This window comes from Hyperolius riggenbachi, chromosome 12 (assembly GCF_040937935.1).
Source record: "Hyperolius riggenbachi isolate aHypRig1 chromosome 12, aHypRig1.pri, whole genome shotgun sequence".
NCBI classification, from domain to species: domain Eukaryota; kingdom Metazoa; phylum Chordata; class Amphibia; order Anura; family Hyperoliidae; genus Hyperolius; species Hyperolius riggenbachi.
In genome coordinates, this window is record NC_090657.1 from 33,380,729 (window position 1) to 33,401,548 (window position 20,820).

A 20,820-nucleotide genomic window follows, 5' to 3' on the forward strand; every position below is an offset into this window, starting at 1 on the left:
TAGGGTTGTATTATTACCGGACACTGACCTTGTTGACTTCCGCTTGGGATTCTATTTCCAGCGTTTGCACTGTTTGCTTGAGCGCCTTTAGTTCCTTGCGACTGTTCTCCAGTTCAGTGGTGTTAATGTGCACCTCCTCATTACATTCTTCTACCTGGAATATTACGTGGAACACACCAGTGAATCTGTCTCTGTCACCATAGTGGGTTATTATGATTGATTAATATAGCAACAACACCTTTCGTGGTGCATTACTAATAAGAAGTATATAGTACAAATAAATTACATGAATAAATAAAAACAATTATCTCACCTTGTACAAAGTTTTTGTAGGTGAGACAGCCAAGTAAATACAATTATACCAAGACACAACAGGCAAGTGAGCCCAACCCATGTGAACTTGCAGTCTAAAGAGATAATTGGTGGACATAAAGGGCCTGTTTTACAAACAGAGATCTCCAAGCAACTCCAGTAGGTACATTATAAGGAGGTCCTGGAAACCTAGTCTGGATTTTTAAGTAATTGTCCATTATTATGCGGTAATGTGGTAAGGTCTCTGTCATAATTGGAGCATAGTAGGCTTGCTGAAAGGTAATTACGTTAGCAGTTGTATGATTGCAGTCTTATGCAAGCACTAACAGTAAGAACTTTTGTCATTGAACTTAGGTTATGCAACATTCTCAAAGGAAGATGTGGAATGCATTGCCACAGGAAGTCGTGATGGCAAACTCTATACCTGCATTTAAAGGGGGCTTAGATGCTTTCCTTGCGTTGAAAGACATTCATGGCTACAATTACTAGGTAATGCCTAATGATGTTGATCCAGGGATTTTATCTGATTGCCATCTGGAGTCGGGAAGGAATTGTTTTCCCTTTTGGGGCTAATTGGACCATGCCTTGTAAGGGTTTTTTCGCCTTCCTCTGCATCAACAGGGATATGTGAGGGAGTAGGCTGGTGTTGTACTTTGTTCTCTGGTTGAACTCGATGGACGTGTGTCTTTTTTTAACCAAAATAACTATGTAACTCTGTAACATTTAGTAATGAGCACAGATTACGCATAGATGTAATTTCGCATCAAAATTCGCAATTATGATGCAAAATCGTAATGTGAAATTTAGGGAAAAATCTTAATTCCATTGTAATTATAATCATTCATAATTTTGCGCAATGTTCAAGTCATTTTGTGCCGACATTAGCGGTTAATAGCAAAGCCCCCTTTACATGTAGTTTTTGAGAAAATCTATTTTTAAAACTTCAAAGGAAAAAGGGTTTTTGAACGGTTGATTTTCTGAGTTTAAAAACCATTTCTCCTTTGCATTTTTAAAATCAATCCTCTCAAAAACGACAGGGTCTTTTTGAATTTTTTTTTCTTTTTGACTTGCACTATTCCCCTTAGCATTTGGTGACAATGGCATTCATGGGGGCTTTGCTAGTCAATCCTCATGTAGGCATGAACTTTAGCAAAAAAATAATTCAAAATTGTATGCATGATTACACGAAATCAATTGAGTTTTCAAATCGTAATGACCTATTGGCGTTATTGCTGATCATCACTAGTTCTGAAGAAACATTTCTTGACTGTGAATGCTGCATGCAACTGCAATAACTCAACCACTAATTCACAAACCTTTCAGCAGAAGCGGCCAATAAGTTGCAAAAAAATCCAGCTTGCATGTAATGTAATGCACATGATATATAGCTAGGAATTGGGTCAACAATCAAATGCAATAGCTGATTACCTTGATTAGCCCAAATTGAATTTGCAATAAATTTGCATGTAAGCCAGACTTTACTGGCATCTCATTGAACATCTCTGCCTTTTTTTTGTGATTTCATATGACCCAGATGAACCACTTCCGGACCTTGGCAATTGAAATTTACAGTTTGTTTTGGACCTGTTATCCCTGCCGATAGATTTTAAAATACGGCGCCGCACTCTACCGCTGATCACAATGCTCTTTCATTGCTGCAGCCTGCCCACTCACTCTGCTTTAATTATTTCACAGAGGCGCTCGGCCACGAAAAAGATTTTCTGGAGTTTCTCCAAATATTGTCTGATAAAGTGGGTTTGTGCGCGCGCGAAACGCGTTGCAAAGTGGAGTGTTATTAATAAATGTAAGAGTGAACAGAGGCGCCAGCAGGATAAAAGGTTCTAAAAGGCTTAAAATCCCTCAGGAGGTAGTGGTGGACTCACCTCCCCGAAGCAGACAAGATACCGTCAGTTTTATGACAATGGGTTTATTAATATACTCCAAAACAAACAGTGCAACGCGTTTCACGGGTATGTTCCCGCTTCCTCAGGCAATAAACAGATTGGAGTACACAGTATACCGTATTTTTCGGACTATAGGACGCTCCGGACTATAAGACGCACCTAAGTTTAAAGGGCAAAAACTAGGGAAAAAAAATATGAAACATAGGTGAGTCCATGGTCCAGGAGGGTCTTATTGATCTTTCCTCCCCCCTCCCCCAACAAGATATCTCTATCTAAATTACACTGACAAGCTAACTAACCCCTGCTGCTCCCCTAGCTACACTGCACTACACTACACAACAACACCCCATCCTCCCCAGCTACAATAATCAATCACTAAAATTAAATTTCAGGTTATCTCACCAGAATGGGTGGCAGTAGCTGGGTCCCTCTGGTCTGGGCATTCAGGCTGAAAATGATGCTGCTGATGTGCGCAGAGGGGAGGCTGCAGCGTGATCCATAGTGTTTCCATGCGGCATTGAAGAAGCCGCTGTAATTACCCACAATGTATTTCCTCTAATCTTTCTCTTAAATAATGCCCGGCATCGGTCCCGCAGCATAGCACGATCCACGTGGTTTTCATGTTGCATAGTAGCAGCCACTGTAAATATCCGCGTTGCTGAGCCCTTTGATCCCCGCAGCGCAGCACGATCCACGTGGTTTTCATGTTGCATAGTAGCAGCCGCTGTAAATATCCGCGTTGCTGAGCCCTTTGATTCCCCCTCTTTCTTCATGCCGGTATCAGCGCGATCCCCGCTGACAGGCACATCTTCAGCCGCTATAGCGGCAGAGTCCTCAAAGGCTTCTGTACTGCAGTGTTTACTAGTGTTGGGCGAACATCTAGATGTTCGGGTTCGGGCCGAACAGGCCGAACATGGCCGCGATGTTCGGGTGTTCGACCCGAACTCCGAACATAATGGAAGTCAATGGGGACCCGAACTTTTGTGGTTTGTAAAGCCTCCTTACATGCTACATACCCCAAATTTACAGGGTATGTGCACCTTGGGAGTGGGTACAAGAGGGAAAAAAAATTAGCAAAAAGAGCTTATAGTTTTTGAGAAAATCGATTTTAAAGTTTCAAAGGGAAAACTGTCTTTTAAATGCGGGAAATGTCTGTTTTCTTTGCACAGGTAACATGTTTTTTGTCGGCATGCAGTCATAAATGTAATACATATAAGAGGTTCCAGGAAAAGGGACCGGTAACGCTAACCCAGCAGCAGCACACGTGATGGAACAGGAGCAGGCGCAGGAGGAGAAGGCCACGCTTTGTGAGACACAACAACCCAGGCCTTGCATGAGGGCAAGAAGCGTGCGGATAGCATGCTTTGTACCGCCATGCAGTCATAAATGTAATAAAGATAAGTGGTTCAATAAACAGGGACCACGCGGCAACGCTAACCCAGCAGCAGCAGACGTGATGGAACAGGAGCAGGCGCAGGAGGAGAAGGCCACGGTTTTTGAGACACAACAACCTAGGCCTTGCATGAGGACAAAAAGCGTGCGGATATAGCAGCAATGCTTTTTGCCGCCATGCAGTCATAAATGTAATACAGATGAGAGGTTCAATAAACAGGGACCGGAAATGCTACACCATCCCAGATGTTCATTGGTCATGTTACTTGGTTGGGGTCCTGGAGTGTTGCGTAGTCATTTCCAATCCAGGATTGATTCATTTTAATTTGAGTCAGACGGTCTGCATTTTCTGTGGAGAGGCGGATACGCCGATCTGTGACGATGCCTCCGGCAGCACTGAAACAACGTTCCGACATAACGCTGGCTGCCGGGCAAGCCAGCACCTCTATTGCGTACATTGCCAGTTCGTGCCAGGTGGCTAGCTTCGATACCCAATAGTTGAAGGGTGCAGATGGATTGTTCGACACAGCTACGTCATCTGACATGTAGTCCTTGACCATCTTCTCCAGGCGATCGGTGTTGGAGGTGGATCTGCACGCTTGCTGTTCAGTGGGCTGCTGCTGCATGGGTGTCAGAAAATTTTCCCACTCCAAGGACACTGCCGATACCATTCCCTTTTGGGCACTAGCTGCGGCTTGCATTGTTTGCTGCCCTCCTGGTCGTCCTGGGTTTGCGGAAGTCAGTCTGTCTGCGTACAACTGGCTAGAGGAGGGGGAGGATGTCAATCTCCTCTCTAAAGTCTCCACAAGGGCCTGCTGGTATTCTTCCATTTTGACCTGTCTGACTCTTTCTTCAAGCAGTTTTGGAACATTGTGTTTGTACCGTGGATCCAGAAGGGTATAAACCCAGTAATTGGTGTTGTCCAGAATGCGCACAATGCGTGGGTCACGTTCAATGCAGTCTAGCATGAATTGAGCCATGTGTGCCAGAGTCCTACCAGAATCCTCATCATCCTCTTGTGAGCGTTGTGATAGTTGTTGTGATGCATCATAGTCGTCACCTTCCTCCTGGTCTGCTTCTGCTGACCATTCACGTTGAATTGTGGAAGTCCAACGTGCACCGCTCTGGCCCTCGTCAGTGGTGGCATGAAATTCCTGCTCCAACTCCAGCTGTTCCTCCTCCTCTTCTTCGTCATAGCTGCTGGGGCCAGCGTTCCCTGAGGCGGATGGCCTGATGTTGGTACCATCACGCTGATCGTTTTCTCCTTCAGATTCCCCCAGTTGCATCATGACAGCTGTTTCCTTGATTTTCAACATTGACCTCTTCAGTAAACACAGCAGTGGTATGGTAATGCTGACTGAAGAGTTGTCACTGCTCACAAGCAACGTGGATTGCTCAAAATTTTGGAGGACTTGGCAGAGGTCCAACATGTTGGCCCAATCGGATCCACAGAAGCTTGGCAGCTGTCCGGATGCGCCTCGGTACTGCGCCGTCATGTACTGGACCACTGCACTCTTCTGCTCACAAAAGCGTGCTAGCATGTGCAGCGTAGAATTCCAGCGCGTAGGGACATCACACAGCAAGCGATGGTGGGGGAGATTGAAGCGCTCCTGCATCTTGGCGAGTGCCCCCGAAGCAGTACTGGAATTTCTACAATGTTTGGCCACTCGACGCACCTTCAACAGAAGATCGGCCACGCCTGGGTATGTCCTCAGGAACCGCTGAACTACTAGGTTCATCACGTGCGCCAGGCAAGGGATGTGTGTCAGCTTAGCCAACCTTAAAGCGCGAATGAGATTACTCCCATTATCACACACAACCATGCCCGGTTTCAAGTCCAGCTGTGCCAGCCACAAATCCGTCTATTCCTTTATTCCCTTCCAAATTTCCTCCCCTGTGTGCTGCTTATCCCCAAGGCAGATCAGCTTCAGCAACGCTTGCTGACGCATGCCAACAGCTGTGCTGCACTGCTTCCACGATCCTACTGCTGCTGGGAGACCTCAAGAGCACTACTCCGGAAAGTGACAGTGTCAGCGTCGTCTGATGTTTGTGAATGTTGTGAACCACGCAATGGCTGGGCTACTGCTGCTGCTGAGGCGGGTCTGGTGGTGAGTCTGGTGAACCCAAGGGAGGCAGTGTTGCTGGTACCCTGTCCTGCCGCGTTTGCCCACAGAGTGGGATGTTTGGATAGCATGTGGCGGCTCATGCTGGTGGTGGAGAGGTTGTTAATACTTTTCCCCCTGCTCAGGCGAGTCTTGCACACCTTGCAAATCGCCATGGTAACATCCTCAGTGCAGTCTTCAAAGAAAGCCCAGACTTTGGAGCACCTGCCTCCTTGCTGGCGATTTCTGTTTCCTCCTCTTTTGCCTCTCACTTGAACTTCCACGCTTGTGGTGCCTGAAATTGCGCGCCGCCTACCTTGTGGCACAAGGCGAACTCGTGCAGCAGTGGGTTCTTCAACAGACTCATCTGTGCTGCTGCTACGACGGCGATGTTCTCGTTCACAAATAAAATCTGGGTCTCTGTCCACATTGTCCATACCCTCCTCTTTCATCTCCTCAAACTCGTCATATGTCATTGTGGGGGGCCGCCGCCGTGGAGTAGAGCTCCCCAGAACAACCTCTGCGCAGCTCACTCCAACGTCGTCTTCCAGATCTTGTCGGCCGACCTCCTGCAATTGCAACCCCTCCTGCCCAACTTGCTCTGGGATTTGGGTTTCCGAGTCCTCCTCGGACTCGCCTTGTATTTCAGTGCGCGGTGCATTTCCCACAGTTAATGGTTGTGAATCCGGGCACAACATTTCTGGCTGTTCCTCCATTGACCTTTCATAGGTGGAAGTTTGTTGGGCTGGGAATAGCTCCTGCGAATACCCCATTGTGTCCTGAGGTAATTCATAGGACTGGTTATCTGGCAGTTGTGTGCGTGGTGTCGCTGCCGGTTGTGTCAGCTTTGTGCCCACTGGCTCCTTGTAACTGGCTGAGGACTCGGACCTCGTGCGTGATGTGCTGGTGCTGCTTAACCCACTGCTGGACGCTTGAGAGGTCATCCAAGTAATTATCTGGTCCTGTTCTTTTGGATTTGTGAGGGTTGTTGTCCTGGACAACATAGGCGGTATTGAGTGGGTTTTCTTGGGTGCTCCCCTGTGGCCTGTACGTGAACCGTCAGGGGAAACACCTCTTCCCTTGCCCCTTCCTCTTTCACCGGATTTCTTCCTCATTTCACTTATCCTTACAGTACACGCTGACTGGCAGCAGTACAGTGGCAGTACAGAAATGCTATACAGTACCACTATTCCCAGCAGCGACACAGAGCACAATGCTATACAGTGGCGGGTGAGCGGTGTACCACTATTCCCAGCAGCGACACAGAGCACAATGCTATACAGTGGCGGGTGAGCGGTGTACTACTGTTCCCAGGCCCAGCAGACACAGAGTGGAAGTAAACACAATGCTATATAGTCTGGCTGAGCGGTGTACACAGAGTGGCAGTACACACAATGCTATATAGTCTGGCTAAGCCGTGTACACAGAGTGTCAGAAAACACAATGCTATATATAGCGTGGCTGAGCGAGGTGCACAGTGGCAGTACACACAATGCTATATAGTCAGGCTAAGCCGTGTACACAGAGTGTCAGAAAACACAATGCTATATATAGCGTGGCTGAGCGAGGTGCACAGTGGCAGTACACACAATGCTATATAGTCAGGCTAAGCCGTGTACACAGAGTGTCAGAAAACACAATGCTATATATAGCGTGGCTGAGCGAGGTGCACAGTGGCAGTACACACAATGCTATATAGTCAGGCTGAGCCGTGTACACAGAGTGTCAGTAAACAATGGTATATAGTCTGGCTGAGCGGTGTACACAGAGTGTCAGTAAACAACGGTATATAGTCTGGCTGAGCGGTGTACACAGAGTGGCAGTAAACACAATGCTATATATAGCGTGGCTGAGCGAGGTGCACAGTGGCAGTACACACAATGCTATATAGCCAGGCTAAGCCGTGTACACAGAGTGTCAGAAAACACAATGCTATATATAGCGTGGCTGAGCGAGGTGCACAGTGGCAGTACACACAATGCTTTATAGTCAGGCTGAGCCGTGTACACAGAGTGTCAGTAAACAATGGTATATAGTCTGGCTGAGCGGTGTACACAGAGTGTCAGTAAACAACGGTATATAGTCTGGCTGAGCGGCGTACACAGAGTGGCAGTAAACACAATGCTATATATAGCGTGGCTGAGCGAGGTGCACAGTGGCAGTACACACAATGCTATATAGTCAGGCTAAGCCGTGTACACAGAGTGTCAGAAAACACAATGCTATATATAGCGTGGCTGAGCGAGGTGCACAGTGGCAGTACACACAATGCTTTATAGTCAGGCTGAGCCGTGTACACAGAGTGTCAGTAAACAATGGTATATAGTCTGGCTGAGCGGTGTACACAGAGTGTCAGTAAACAACGGTATATAGTCTGGCTGAGCGGTGTACACAGAGTGGCAGTAAACACAATGCTATATATAGCGTGGCTGAGCGAGGTGCACAGTGGCAGTACACACAATGCTATATAGCCAGGCTAAGCCGTGTACACAGAGTGTCAGAAAACACAATGCTATATATAGCGTGGCTGAGCGAGGTGCACAGTGGCAGTACACACAATGCTATATTAGTCAGGCTAAGCCGTGTACACAGAGTGTCAGAAAACACAATGCTATATATAGTGTGGCTGAGCGAGGTGCACAGTGGCAGTACACACAATGCTATATATAGCGTGGCTGAGCGAGGTGCACAGTGGCAGTACACACAATGCTATATATAGCGTGGCTGAGCGAGGTGCACAGTGGCAGTACACACAATGCTATATTAGTCAGGCTAAGCCGTGTACACAGAGTGTCAGAAAACACAATGCTATATATATAGCGTGGCTGAGCGAGGTGCACAGTGGCAGTACACACAATGCTATATATAGCGTGGCTGAGCGAGGTGCACAGTGGCAGTACACACAATGCTATATATAGCGTGGCTGAGCGAGGTGCACAGTGGCAGTACACACAATGCTATATTAGTCAGGCTAAGCCGTGTACACAGAGTGTCAGAAAACACAATGCTATATATATAGCGTGGCTGAGCGAGGTGCACAGTGGCAGTACACACAATGCTATATATAGCGTGGCTGAGCGAGGTGCACAGTGGCAGTACACACAATGCTATATATAGCGTGGCTGAGCGAGGTGCACAGTGGCAGTACACACAATGCTATATTAGTCAGGCTAAGCCGTGTACACAGAGTGTCAGAAAACACAATGCTATATATATAGCGTGGCTGAGCGAGGTACACAGTGGCAGTAAACAATGCTATATATAGTGTGGCTGAGCGAGCGGTGTACTACTGTTCCCAGCAGCGACACACAATGACTGGGGGGGACCCTGGCTAGCGTGGCTGGAGAGCGAACTACCCTGCCTGCCTACCCAAAGCTAAACCCACAGACAAATGGCGGAGATATGACGTGGTTCGGGTATTTATTTACCCGAACCACATGACCGTTCGGCCAATCAGAGCGCGTTCGGGCCCGAACCACGTGACCCGTTCGGCCAATCACAGCGCTAGCCGAACGTTCGGGGAACGTTCGGCCATGCGCTCTTAGTTCGGCCATGTGGCCGAACAGTTTGGCCGAGCACCGTCAGGTGTTCGGCCGAACTCGAACATCACCCGAACAGGGTGATGTTCTGCAGAACCCGAACAGTGGCGAACACTGTTCGCCCAACACTAGTGTTTACTGGCGCCCTCTCATGACCACGTGGGTCGCAGGTCATGAGAGGGCGCCAGTAAACACTGCAGTACGGAAGCCTCTGAGGATTCTGCCGCTATAGCGGCTGAAGATGTGCCTGTCAGCAGGGATCGCGCTGATACCGGCATGAAGAAAGAGGGGGAATCAAAGGGCTCAGCGGCTATTTACAGCGGCTAACTTGAAAGTGATTGGAGGCGCCCGTGTTGGATCGGGAGGACTGTAACTATTGTCCCCGGTTTGTGTGCATGTATGTGGTCCTGATATTACAGCTCTACAATTTGAAAGGTAGCCTACCTTATTAGTAGTAATCAAACCATGTAAAAAGAAGTTCAAGGTTTATTGGTGCACATCGACAACGCGTTTCACGGTCTTAGCCGCTTCATCAGGTCAAATATACGTGCTTGAAATAAGAACATAAAAACAGATTGCAAAGGCGCTCAAGATACCAATTCATACAGAAAGAACATAAAATACATATAGCTACAGAAGCCAGAATTCTTTTAAAAAAGCATAAGAAGATCAATACATTTAGTACTATAGTATGCATAAACATAAATATAAAATACCTAACATAGGTAGTAATCTTAGCTGGGCTAAAACAGTGATAAGTATCACATGTGTGTCATAGATAATATAGTGGCCACGGAGGACAAATGCTGCCCTGGATTATCATGAAATGATAAAAATATAAATATAACCAGGGAGGAGGAAACCAACAGTACTCTCTTGTTTATGAGATAAGTGGCGCTGCACATGGGTGGAATATAAGCACATCACATGTCCGCTCCTCCCCACGCCAGACAGGGCAGAGCGCACGTCTACGGAGTGACGTACGCTCGGGCTCTACACTAAGCCGCCTCACCAGGGCGGGCAAGCGTAGATGCGTCTCCGGAGAGATGACGCTGCTCGCCCGTCCTTGACCACGCCCCCTACTTCTTTTTCCTTGGCCACACAGGGCCTGTGTTTTAGCCCAGCTAAGATTACTACCTATGTTAGGTATTTTGTATTTTATATTTATGTTTATGCATACTATAGTACTAAATGTATTGATCTTCTTATGCTTTTTTAAAAGAATTCTGGCTTCTGTAGCTATATGTATTTTATGTTCTTTCTGTATGAATTGGTATCTTGAGCGCCTTTGCAATCTGTTTTTATGTTCTTATTTCAAGCACGTATATTTGACCTGATGAAGCGGCTAAGACCGTGAAACGCGTTGTCGATGTGCACCAATAAACCTTGAACTTCTTTTTACATGGTTTGATTACTACTAATAAGGTAGGCTACCTTTCAAATTGTAGAGCTGTAATATCAGGACCACATACATGCACACAAACCGGGGACAATAGTTACAGTCCTCCCGATCCAACACGGGCGCCTCCAATCACTTTCAAGTTTACGCTATATCCCCCTAGAGGATCCAGAGATACCAGGTATACCCTGTCATATCTGAACTTTTTCTGGAGTGACGACCGAACCGGACGGGAAAAGGCCGAGTGAGGGCGGTACTCCCCCACATGCCAAGACGAGTGGTTGCCTACAGCAACCCACACTTGTGAGTATTATTTTTATACCACTAGTTACCTGACGTCAGTCCAACGTTAATACACCAGATTGGGCTCCCGATCTCCCTGTATTTTTGTCATTTCAAGTTTGGATTTACAGCGGCTGCTACTATGCAACATGGAAACCACGTGGATCGCGCTGTGCTGTGGGACTGATGCCGGGCATTATTTAAGAGGAAGATTAGAGGAAATACACTGCGGGTAATTACAGCGGATCTTCAATGCCGCATGGAAACACTATGGATCACGCTGCAGCCTCCCCTCTGCGCACCGCAATAGAGTACGGTAATTACTGATGGAAACAAATGCCAGGATTGCTACATTCGGAGTATAAGACGCAGTAACTTTTTCTCCCCACTTTTGGGGGAGAAAAAGTGCGTCTTATAGTCCGAAAAATACGGTAGTCTCAAGGTCACGAATAGCACCTCTGTTATTAATACATGTTATTTTTTATATAAAATACCAAACCCCTGTCTGTAATTCCTTGAGGGAGGTAAGTCCACCACTTCCCCCCTTTCTAAACGGCATTTAGACATTTTTATTTTATTTTGAAACCTCTGTTCAAAATTTTCAACAATGTTTAGTCCACCCTGGGTGAAGGGGTGTTACCCCATCTACCTTCCTATCTACAGAGATCGACTTCTTAAACCTGAGTGGGGTCAGGTAATAATTCTCCCCACCTGCGATTACAGTGGTTGCCCAGTGGTTACAGTGGTTGTAGTAAGTGGAAAATTCACATTGTTAACAATGTAATTCTGTATATATCAAAGATACTACTCGGTTTTTACCTATTCTCTTCTTACAAATCATGACTGCAGAGCTCTGTGTGTCGGTCAGGAGAGGATTTCATTGGCTCTTAACCCTGTGATCACTGTGATTGACTGTGATTGGCTCACAGTGATCACAGGGTCAAGAGCCAATGAAATTGGCTCCTGACCGGCTCACAGTGGCTATGCTGTCATACTGACAGCAGAGCAAGTGGGCTGCAGCAACAAGAGAGAGGCGGGAACAGCAAGAGAGACTGGTCTGTGTGGCCTGATGTCGGTGAGCCCCGTTTCTTAACCAAAAAGTCTCTGGTCCTTAAGGGGACAGAGGCTACTGGTTAGGGAGGGGTTAAGGATGAAAATCTTATTTATATCTGAGCAGATGATGAATCCAGTCCAGGTTTGCTGGAACACTTGTGATATCTCCAGGGGATGCTTTAGTGATGTAGGCACATTAGGTAAGTTGGAAACAGCAAGCTGTGTCTAAGGAGATAGTGTGGGACTTTTAAAGGAAACCAGATACTGTGTATTAAAAAAATGTGTTACTTAACCAGGGCTTCCTCCAGCCCCATAAGCATGGATGTGTCCCACGTTGTCCTCCTGAGTGCCTCCATTTAGCACAATCACTCCCGTAATCTGGCTCAGGAGGCACTCGGGAGGACGGCGAGGGGCTCACACGTGCTCATGGGGCTGGAGGAAGCCCCGGGTAAGTAACAAATCTTTTTAATACGTCATCTCTGGTACACTTTAAGTGCATAGATTAGGAGTAAACAATGATGGCCGAGTCATTGGCTAGAATGGCTCAAGTCACATGATATACTTTTGTGTTTAGGTTGCACTGGAACTAAGAGGAACACGGAACATGAAATGTAGTTTTATGTACCTTGGGCTTCTTCCAGCCCCCAGAAGTTTGGGACCCTTGGTGCAGCTCCGGTCCTCTCCGGGGTCCTGCTTGAAGCTTGTAAGGATCATCAACCCCCAATGAGTCGGCACCTTCTGCGCATACGTGGTTTATTAGCGGGACCCTGGAGAGGACCGGAGATGCGACCAGGGACCCAAATCACTACTAGGGACTGGGAAAAGCCAAATAAAAGTAAAACTACATTTTTTTTTCTGGCCTTGTGAGTCCTTTAACTACTTTAGGACCGAGCTGATTGAAATCTACGCCCTGTTTTGGTGGTCACCTGGCTGGCAGGGAGTAGATTTCAATCAGCCGTTGCTGTGCGCATCCGCTGTTTCCATAACTCCTGCCGATCTCGCCGCTAAAACCTGACGTCTCTTGCCTCAGCTCACTGGCTCTGCCTGTCTCTATGACGGCAGAGCCATGTGAGCTGGTCAGGAGCCGATTTAATTGGCTCCTGGCCGTGTCTATCTATGTAAGATGCTCCCATAGGCTTTCATTGATAGACATGGTCAGGAGCCAATGAAAGTGGCTCCTGACCGGCTCACATAACTCTGCCGTCATAGAGACGGCAGAGTGGATGTCAGGAGGATCACGGCATGCAGCGGTGACGGCGGATGCAGCGGGTATGCGTGGCAATTCGTTGGGATTCCGTCAGTATTGTACCAGCGGTCTCTGGTCCTTAAGGGGGCAGAGACCGCTGGTACTTAAATGGTTAAACGATCCACATTGCCTGGCTGCCCTGCTGATCATCTGCCTTTGTTACTCTTAGATAGAGGTCACAATTGCATCCCTGGAAACTGGCATGAATATTCAATGTCTACTGACGCGACTGACAGCAGTAGGGAATCACCAGAGCCGAAATTTACCATAATGCACTGTCTGTTGGCACATGCCTACAGGCACCTGATGATGGATAAGTGGCTCACTCCCCTTCCCGATAGCCTCCCTTCTCCCCTTTGCAGAGTCCTGATGAGAGTGTAAATGACAGGTTACTCACCCTCTGCATACTCTTGGATTCCACTGGCGAGATTTCCCTTCAGTCAGGGACACCTCTAGTTACTTAATATTGAGGGTACCTCTGGCTACCTAATATTTGGAGGAACCTCTAGCTACCTAATATTGAGAGTGCTTCTGGCTACCTAATTCTAAGGGGCACCTATAGCTACCTGTAATGGGCAAGGGAAGTAAGTGAGAAGTGACAGCTGGGCCAGCCAGCACACTAGTGGTGCAGTCTGGTGGGGGTTTGTAGGTTCATGGAGGGCGAAGTCTAAAGTGCCAGGACATCTGTGCCTATAGGCACCTTTGAGATAAATCCAGGCCTGGGAATCACACAAGTTGTGCGAGAAAAAGCAGCACTGCCAGTATTTTTTTTCTGCTGCAGGAAAACGCACATTACTCCCACAGCATTGCAATTCTGCATTGGGAAGCATTTCCCAAGCATTTTAGTGGTGTGGGGAAAAGTCCATGATTTTTGGCAAGTGTGCTTCCCTGCCTTAGCCATAGACCCTGAAGAAGCATGGCAATTGGGTGTTCCTGAAGTGTGACTGGATTAGCTGCATGCTGGTTTCTGCTCTCATGGAAGCGGACATAGGGTTAACATCCTGTGTTTACAAATTGGCAGCTCTCCGTTTGTATTTCTCTGCTTTCCTTTGTGTCCTGTGCAAGAGTTCAGGTCCACTTTAAAGGACACCCGAAGCGAAAATAAACGAATGAAATAAACGATTCTATCTATCTTCCTTCTCCTAAAAATGCCTTTTTAAGATATTCCACAATTTTATTTTATGTTTTAATCTACTTTTTAAGTTGTAACTGTTTTATTGTTTTTGCTCAATGACACATCCATTGAAGTATACGAGAGCTAAAATCTATGAACTATTGACCTGTTTTATCTCCTTCCTGCTCTCAGAAACCATTTTCTGCTAGGAAAGTGTTTTATTGTTGGAATTTCTTATCAGTGAGGGTCACACTGTAGTCACTTCCTGTCTGAGTCAGGATTAAGTCAGCCACTTACATACCTGATATTTAGTGTAACTCTTTCAGGCAGAGAAAGATAAAAAGGAACACAGCATAGTTATTTGTGTGCTAGGCACTGTACATACACATGTCTATCTCATCATGTCACATGTCACTTCAGGTATCCTTTAAATGAATAAAATCTTCTTTAAAAAAAATGATATATTACTGTATTTCAATTTGAGCATTGGGCATTCAGAAAAAAGAATTCTGCGAGAAGTGATCAGACCTGATGTAGAAATCACAGATCACTGATAGGTAAGTTACGCTGTTGCACACTCCTTGGCTATCAGGCGATGCACAGCGACTGGGGCAGGGGAGGTGTTGAGTCAAACCAGTAGCACATTATAATAACTGCGTGATCACTATCAGGAGGCATTTGTGAATTCCTTTAGAAAATATGTTTTGTAACTACACATATACTATGGGCTTGATTCACAAAAGTGTGCTAACTGTTAGCATGGCCGTTTTCGCGTGAATTTTCGCATTGCACGCGATCGCGAATTTTCGCGTGAATCAATATCGTTTTCGCGCGCAAACGCAATTTTTTGTGCGAAATCGTTATTGTTTTCGCGCGAAAATTCATGTTTGTGCGCGAAAACGATATCGATTCACGCGAAAATTCGCAAATGCGCGCAATGCAAAAATTCACGCAAAAACGGCCATGCTAACAGTTAGCACGCTTTTGTGAATCAAGCCCTATATGTTTAATGATATTCCCACCTTCTTTTCAAACCAGTACTTTGCCTCCAGACGTTGTTTTTCAATCATTTTTTCGTACTGTTCTCTCATATCTTCCATGACTTTACCAAGATTAGCAGTTGGAGCAACGTCCACTTCTACCTCGATGGCTCCACCAGATCGCTTATGGAGTTCAGTGATTTCCTGCGTAATGTGAAGAACACATGTAATTATAGATGACTTCGAACAGAACTACAACCGTGAATTCAGGCAAAATAAAGGATGCCTGGCCTGAGGCAAAGCTTCCTAAGCTAAGCACAGAGGTATACTCATGCTATATATCGACATAGCTCTGTGCATTGCACGTTCCTTCCTAGTTTCCCCAGGCTATCGTAATCATCATTCATTGAAAAATCTGACTTTTGGCTAAAAGACAGGAGGCAGGCTTGCTGCAATGTTTCCTCCCATCACCCTCCATTTCCCTGCCCAATTCACTCCCCTTAGGGGTGAGGAAGAGGATGGAATTAGAGGGCGATAGGAGGAAACATTCTGGCAAGCCTGACTCTTAGTCTAAAAATTTGACTTTTTGCTAAAGTGATTACGGTGACCAGTGGGGACAAGGAGAGGAATGGACAACACACAGTGGGTTGCTTTGCCTCGGGTCAGGTGTGCTTTAACCACTTCAGTGCCGGGGGGGGGGGGCTGCCTGATCGGTGCTGCGTGGGCTCTCCAGCCCGCAGCACCGATCAGCTGGCAGCCAGGGCGATCAGGCTTCCCCCCTTTTTTCCCCACTAGGGGGATGTCCTGCTGGGGGGGCCTGATCGCCGCCGGCTGCCTGCGCTTGCGGGGGGGGGGGCTCTTCAAAGCCCCTGTCCACAGCGCTTCCTGGCCTCCTTCCCCTTCCCTCCCTCTCCCTCCCCGTGTGAGGCGGCGCAGGACAGAATTCGTCCTGCGCCGGATAGGATAGGCTTCAGCCTATCAGGTGCCGGCGGTCCCCGGCCAATCAGAGGCCGGGGATCGCCGATCTCAGCCACGGCGCTGCTGCGCAGCAGAGCCGTTTACATGTAAACACCGGGGAAGATCTTCCCCGTGTGTTTACATTTACCCTGCGAGCTGCGATCAGCGGCTCGCAGGGTGTTCACGGAGACACGCTCCGTGAACTGACATGGAACGGCCGCTCTTACGAGCGGCCGTTTCCATGGAAGCCACTTCAGGATTCAGGGGCGTAGTTAAGCGTACGCCGAATCCTGAAGTGGTTAAACATCTGGAATCTACAGTAGGCTTCAGTAATGCAAAACAGGATGCTTTTAACTTACCATACCCAAAATGTCTCTGTTAACTCACCATACTTAACATTTTAAATAGAATTAATGAAAGGTGACCAATCACTAGTTACCAAATCTGCTACCCTTCCAGAAAGCTGCCATTGGGGAGAAGGTTCACTTTTCAACATGACCCAAGCAACTCAGCAAGACTATAAATGTAATAGATATAGATGAATGGCCTTGTGTGAGCTAGTCAGAGCCCAGACTTAAAACCTATTGAAAATATGTAGACTGACTTGAAGATTACAGTCCATAAATTGTCACTATCCAGTTTGACTGGATTGAACAGTTCTGTTAAGAAGAGTGGGAAAATATTGCACAGTCCAGAGAAAAGACTGGCTCAGCTCTATATCGTATACTATCTTAGTTACTCCATACAGGTTATGTTAATTTATAAGAAATCAATTCCCAGACAGCCCCAGATGAGACTTGTGGGATCCATCCTTAAAGGGGAACTTCAGCCTAAACAAACATACTGTTATTAAGTTACATTAGTTATGTTAATTAGAATAGATAGGTAATATAATCTCTTACCTACCCTGTTTTAAAAGAACAGGCAAATGTTTGTGATTCATGGGGGCTGCCATCTTTGTCATGGGGGCAGCCATCTTTTTGGTTGAAAGGAGGTGACAGGGAGCATGAGACACAGTTCTAACTGTCCTGTGTCCTGATAACCCCTCCCAGCTGCACGCTAGGCTTCAAATGTCAAATTCAAAATGTGTAAAATAAAAATTGCACCAAAAACAGCAGAACGAGAGCAACAACATCAGAAATCCCATCATGCTTTGCACAGCATAAGGGGAAAACTGCCCGGGCAGTTTTCTTTTGTGCAGCTAAAAATGAGGCTTGTATAAGAGAAACAAAGTTCTGATGCTGTAAAACTGTTAAAGAACCACCAGGCCTTTTCAGTGCTGCTGAGTCGATTTTTAGTCTGGAGGTTCACTTTAACTGAGAGTGATATGGATGTTTCCTTTTAAACAATACCAGTTGCCTGGCAGTCCTACTGATCTATTTGGCTGCAGTAGTGGCTGAATCACAGACCTGAAATCAAGCATGCAGATAATCCAGTCTGATTTCAGTCAGAGCACCTGATCTGCATGCTTGTTCAGAAGCTGTAGCTATTAGAGACACAGGAACAGCAGGAGAGTCGGGCAACTGGTATTATTTTGAACGGAAAAATCCACATCCTTATCAGTTTAGGTTTCCTTTAATGCTCCGGACCCAGATATGCTCTCCCCACCATAAATAACCTTTGGAAACAGGTACCGTATTTTTCGCCGTATAAGACGCTCCGGCATATAAGACGCACCCAGATTTAGAGGGCAAAAATCTGGAAAAAAAGAAAAAACTAAATCTAGGTGTGTCTATGATGCAGGGGTGTCTTAAGGACTTTTTACCTCCCCCTTTCCAGTTACATTACATACTATTACACCACATATGGGGACAGTGTTATGTGCTGTGTCCCCCTGTGCCTGCTGTGTCCCCCTGTGCTGTGTCTCCCTGTGCCTGCTGTGTCCCCCTGTGCCTGCTGTGTCCCCCTGTTCTGCCTGCTGTGTCCCCCTGTGCCTGCTGTGTCCCCCTGTTCTGCCTGCCGTGTCCCCCTGTTCTGCCTGTAGCCCCCTGTGCCAGTGTCCCCCGTCCCCCTGTTGTGGCATTGTCCCCCTGTTGTGGCAGTGTCCCCTGTGGCAGTGTCCCCTATTGTGCCAGTGTCCCCTGTGGCAGTGTCCCCCTGTTGTGGCAGTGTCCCCCTGTTGTGGCAGTGTCCCCTGTGGTAGCATCCCCTGTGCCTGTGGCCCCGTTATCCGTGTGTCCTCCAGTGCCGGTGTCCCCCTGTGCAGGTACACATACATTACCTGCTCCTGCCGACGCGCTCCTGGCTCCCCGATCCTCTTCTTCCATCTACCGCTGCCCGCTGCTGCCCCCGCCGAACATCGCTGGCCGGTCTTAGCCGCATGGATACGCTATCAGCACACCACGTGCCGGGGTCACGCATGCCGCCTTACAACGCTGGCCGGTCCTAATTATCCGCGCAGGGATACGCTATCAGCGTGCGCCGGGTCACACATGCGTATGCGTGACCCCGGCGCACGTGGTGTGCTGATAGTGTATCCCTGCGCGGCTAATTAGGACCGGCCAGCGTTCGGCGGCATGCGTGACCCCGGCACGTGGTGTGCTGATAGCGTATCCCTGCGGCTAATTAAGACCGGCCAGCGATGTTCGGCGGGGGCAGCAGCGGGCAGCGGTAGATGGAAGAAGAGGATCGGGGAGCCAGGATTGGAGCCAGGAGCGCGGCGGCAGGAGCAGGTAATGTATATAGTGCTTCCCTGCGCACCTCTGCATCCCGAAATCCGTACCTTCGCCGCATAAGATGCACCCACTTTTCCCCCAACATTTTGGGGAAGAAAAAGTGCGTCTTATACGGCGAAAAATACGGTAATCTCCTTCCTGCATAATTGTATGCCCAGTGACACCTAACCCTCAACATTGGCTTCTTGGTATCTTCTCAGATTAACTGCTGTGCAGTGCTGGGCCGAAATTACGCATGAGCGTAATTACGCATCGTAATTCAATGTAAATTTACGCGTAAGCGTTACGCGTAACTTACGGTCTTACGCGTAATTATTTACGCGTAAGACCGTAAGTGGTATCGTAATTACACTGTCTACCGTAATTGCTAGGCATGCGTAATTTTACGAACACTTACGCGTAATTTTACGCGTAATTACTAACGTAAAATCTCCTATTTTCTAAGAGTAGCCAATCAGTCAACATCCTAAGCAACCAATAGTATCTTCTCCCGCCCTTCAGTATAAGCGTACGTTTTGACGCATACGAATGATATGTACGCAATAACTGTCACATTGACGGCTATTGCGTACATATCGTCCGCATGCGTCCAAAAATACGCATTAATGGTCATTACGGCACTACGCGTAACATCGTAGTGTAAGCGCCTTCATTACGGTATCCTTACGCGTAATTGCGTAAGTTTACGCGTAATTACAGTGATGTACCGTAGATAATTTCCTACGCCGTAACCGTAATTGCGTAATGCGTAATAGCGTAAAATTACGCGTAATGATCCGTAAGCGTAGATTTTTCCATTACGAGCAGCACTGCTGCTGTGTAATGTGTGTGCCCCTCCCACCCCTGTGTAATGCTGTGCAATGTTCATACATACCTCCCACCCCTGTGTCATGCTGTGTAATGTGTGTAGAAAAGAGACTTCTCGTCACCGACGAGAAGACGGCTTGCCAAAAAGAGTAGGAGCCGGCGGGAGTCCCCAGTCCACCAGCCTGACATCGTGTACGGACCCTGAAAGCCCTGGCCAGGCTCAGGAAGTGGGAGCGACTCGCTGGTGGCTCCCTACATGTGCAAATCTTGCACATTCACTGTAAGTGCAACTGTTTTAAGCGTGATTCAAACTAATAAAGTGAATGCACCATAGGAGCGCACCTCTGTTCTCTTTTCTTCACATACTAGATTCCTGGCACCACCCAGTAAAAGGAGCAGCACCGTGGGCATTATATTCATTTAAAGGGCCATACTCAGCTAAAGCTAGCGCCGGATACATACTTTTCTTTGTGTAATGTGTGTACATACCTCCTACCCCTGTGTCATGCTGTGTAATATGCGTACATACCTCCCACCCCTGTGCAATGCTGTGTAATGTGTGTGCATACCTCCCACCCCTGTGTAATGCTGTGTAATGTGTGTGCATACCTCCCACCCCTGTGTAATGCTGTGTAATGTGTGTGCCCCTCCCACCCCTGTGTAATGCTGTGTAATATTTGTGCCCCTCCCACCCCTGTGTAATGCTGCGTAATGTGTGTGCATACCTCCCACCCCTGTGTAATGCTGTGTTATGGGTGTGCCCCTCCCACCCCTGTGTAATGCTGTATAATGTGTGTGCACACCTCCCACCCCTGCGTAATGCTGTGTAAAGTGTGTGCCCCTCCCACCCCTGTGTAATGCTGTGTAATGTGTACATACCTCCCACCCCTGTGTAATGCTGTGTAATGTGTGTGCCCCTCCCACCCCTGTGTAATGCTGTGTAATGTGTACATACCTCCCACCCCTGTGTAATGCTGTGTAATGTGTGTGCCCCTCCCACCCCTGTGTAATGCTGTGTAATGTGTACATACCTCCCACCCCTGTGTAATGCTGTGTAA

General features: G+C 47.4%; 1 protein-coding gene across 1 annotated transcript in view; it reads right to left on the reverse strand.

Annotated features, from left to right (window-relative positions):
- LOC137540776 (keratin, type I cytoskeletal 19-like) overlaps positions 1-20,820 on the reverse strand; it is a 65,358-nt gene that overhangs the window by 10,507 nt on the left and 34,031 nt on the right. Inside the window, exons 4-5 of the mRNA XM_068261928.1 lie at positions 15,366-15,527; positions 29-154 (exon numbers count right to left, since the gene is read on the reverse strand). Of these exons, the coding sequence (XP_068118029.1) occupies positions 29-154; positions 15,366-15,527 (288 nt within the window). The remainder of the gene's footprint in view (positions 1-28; positions 155-15,365; positions 15,528-20,820) is intronic.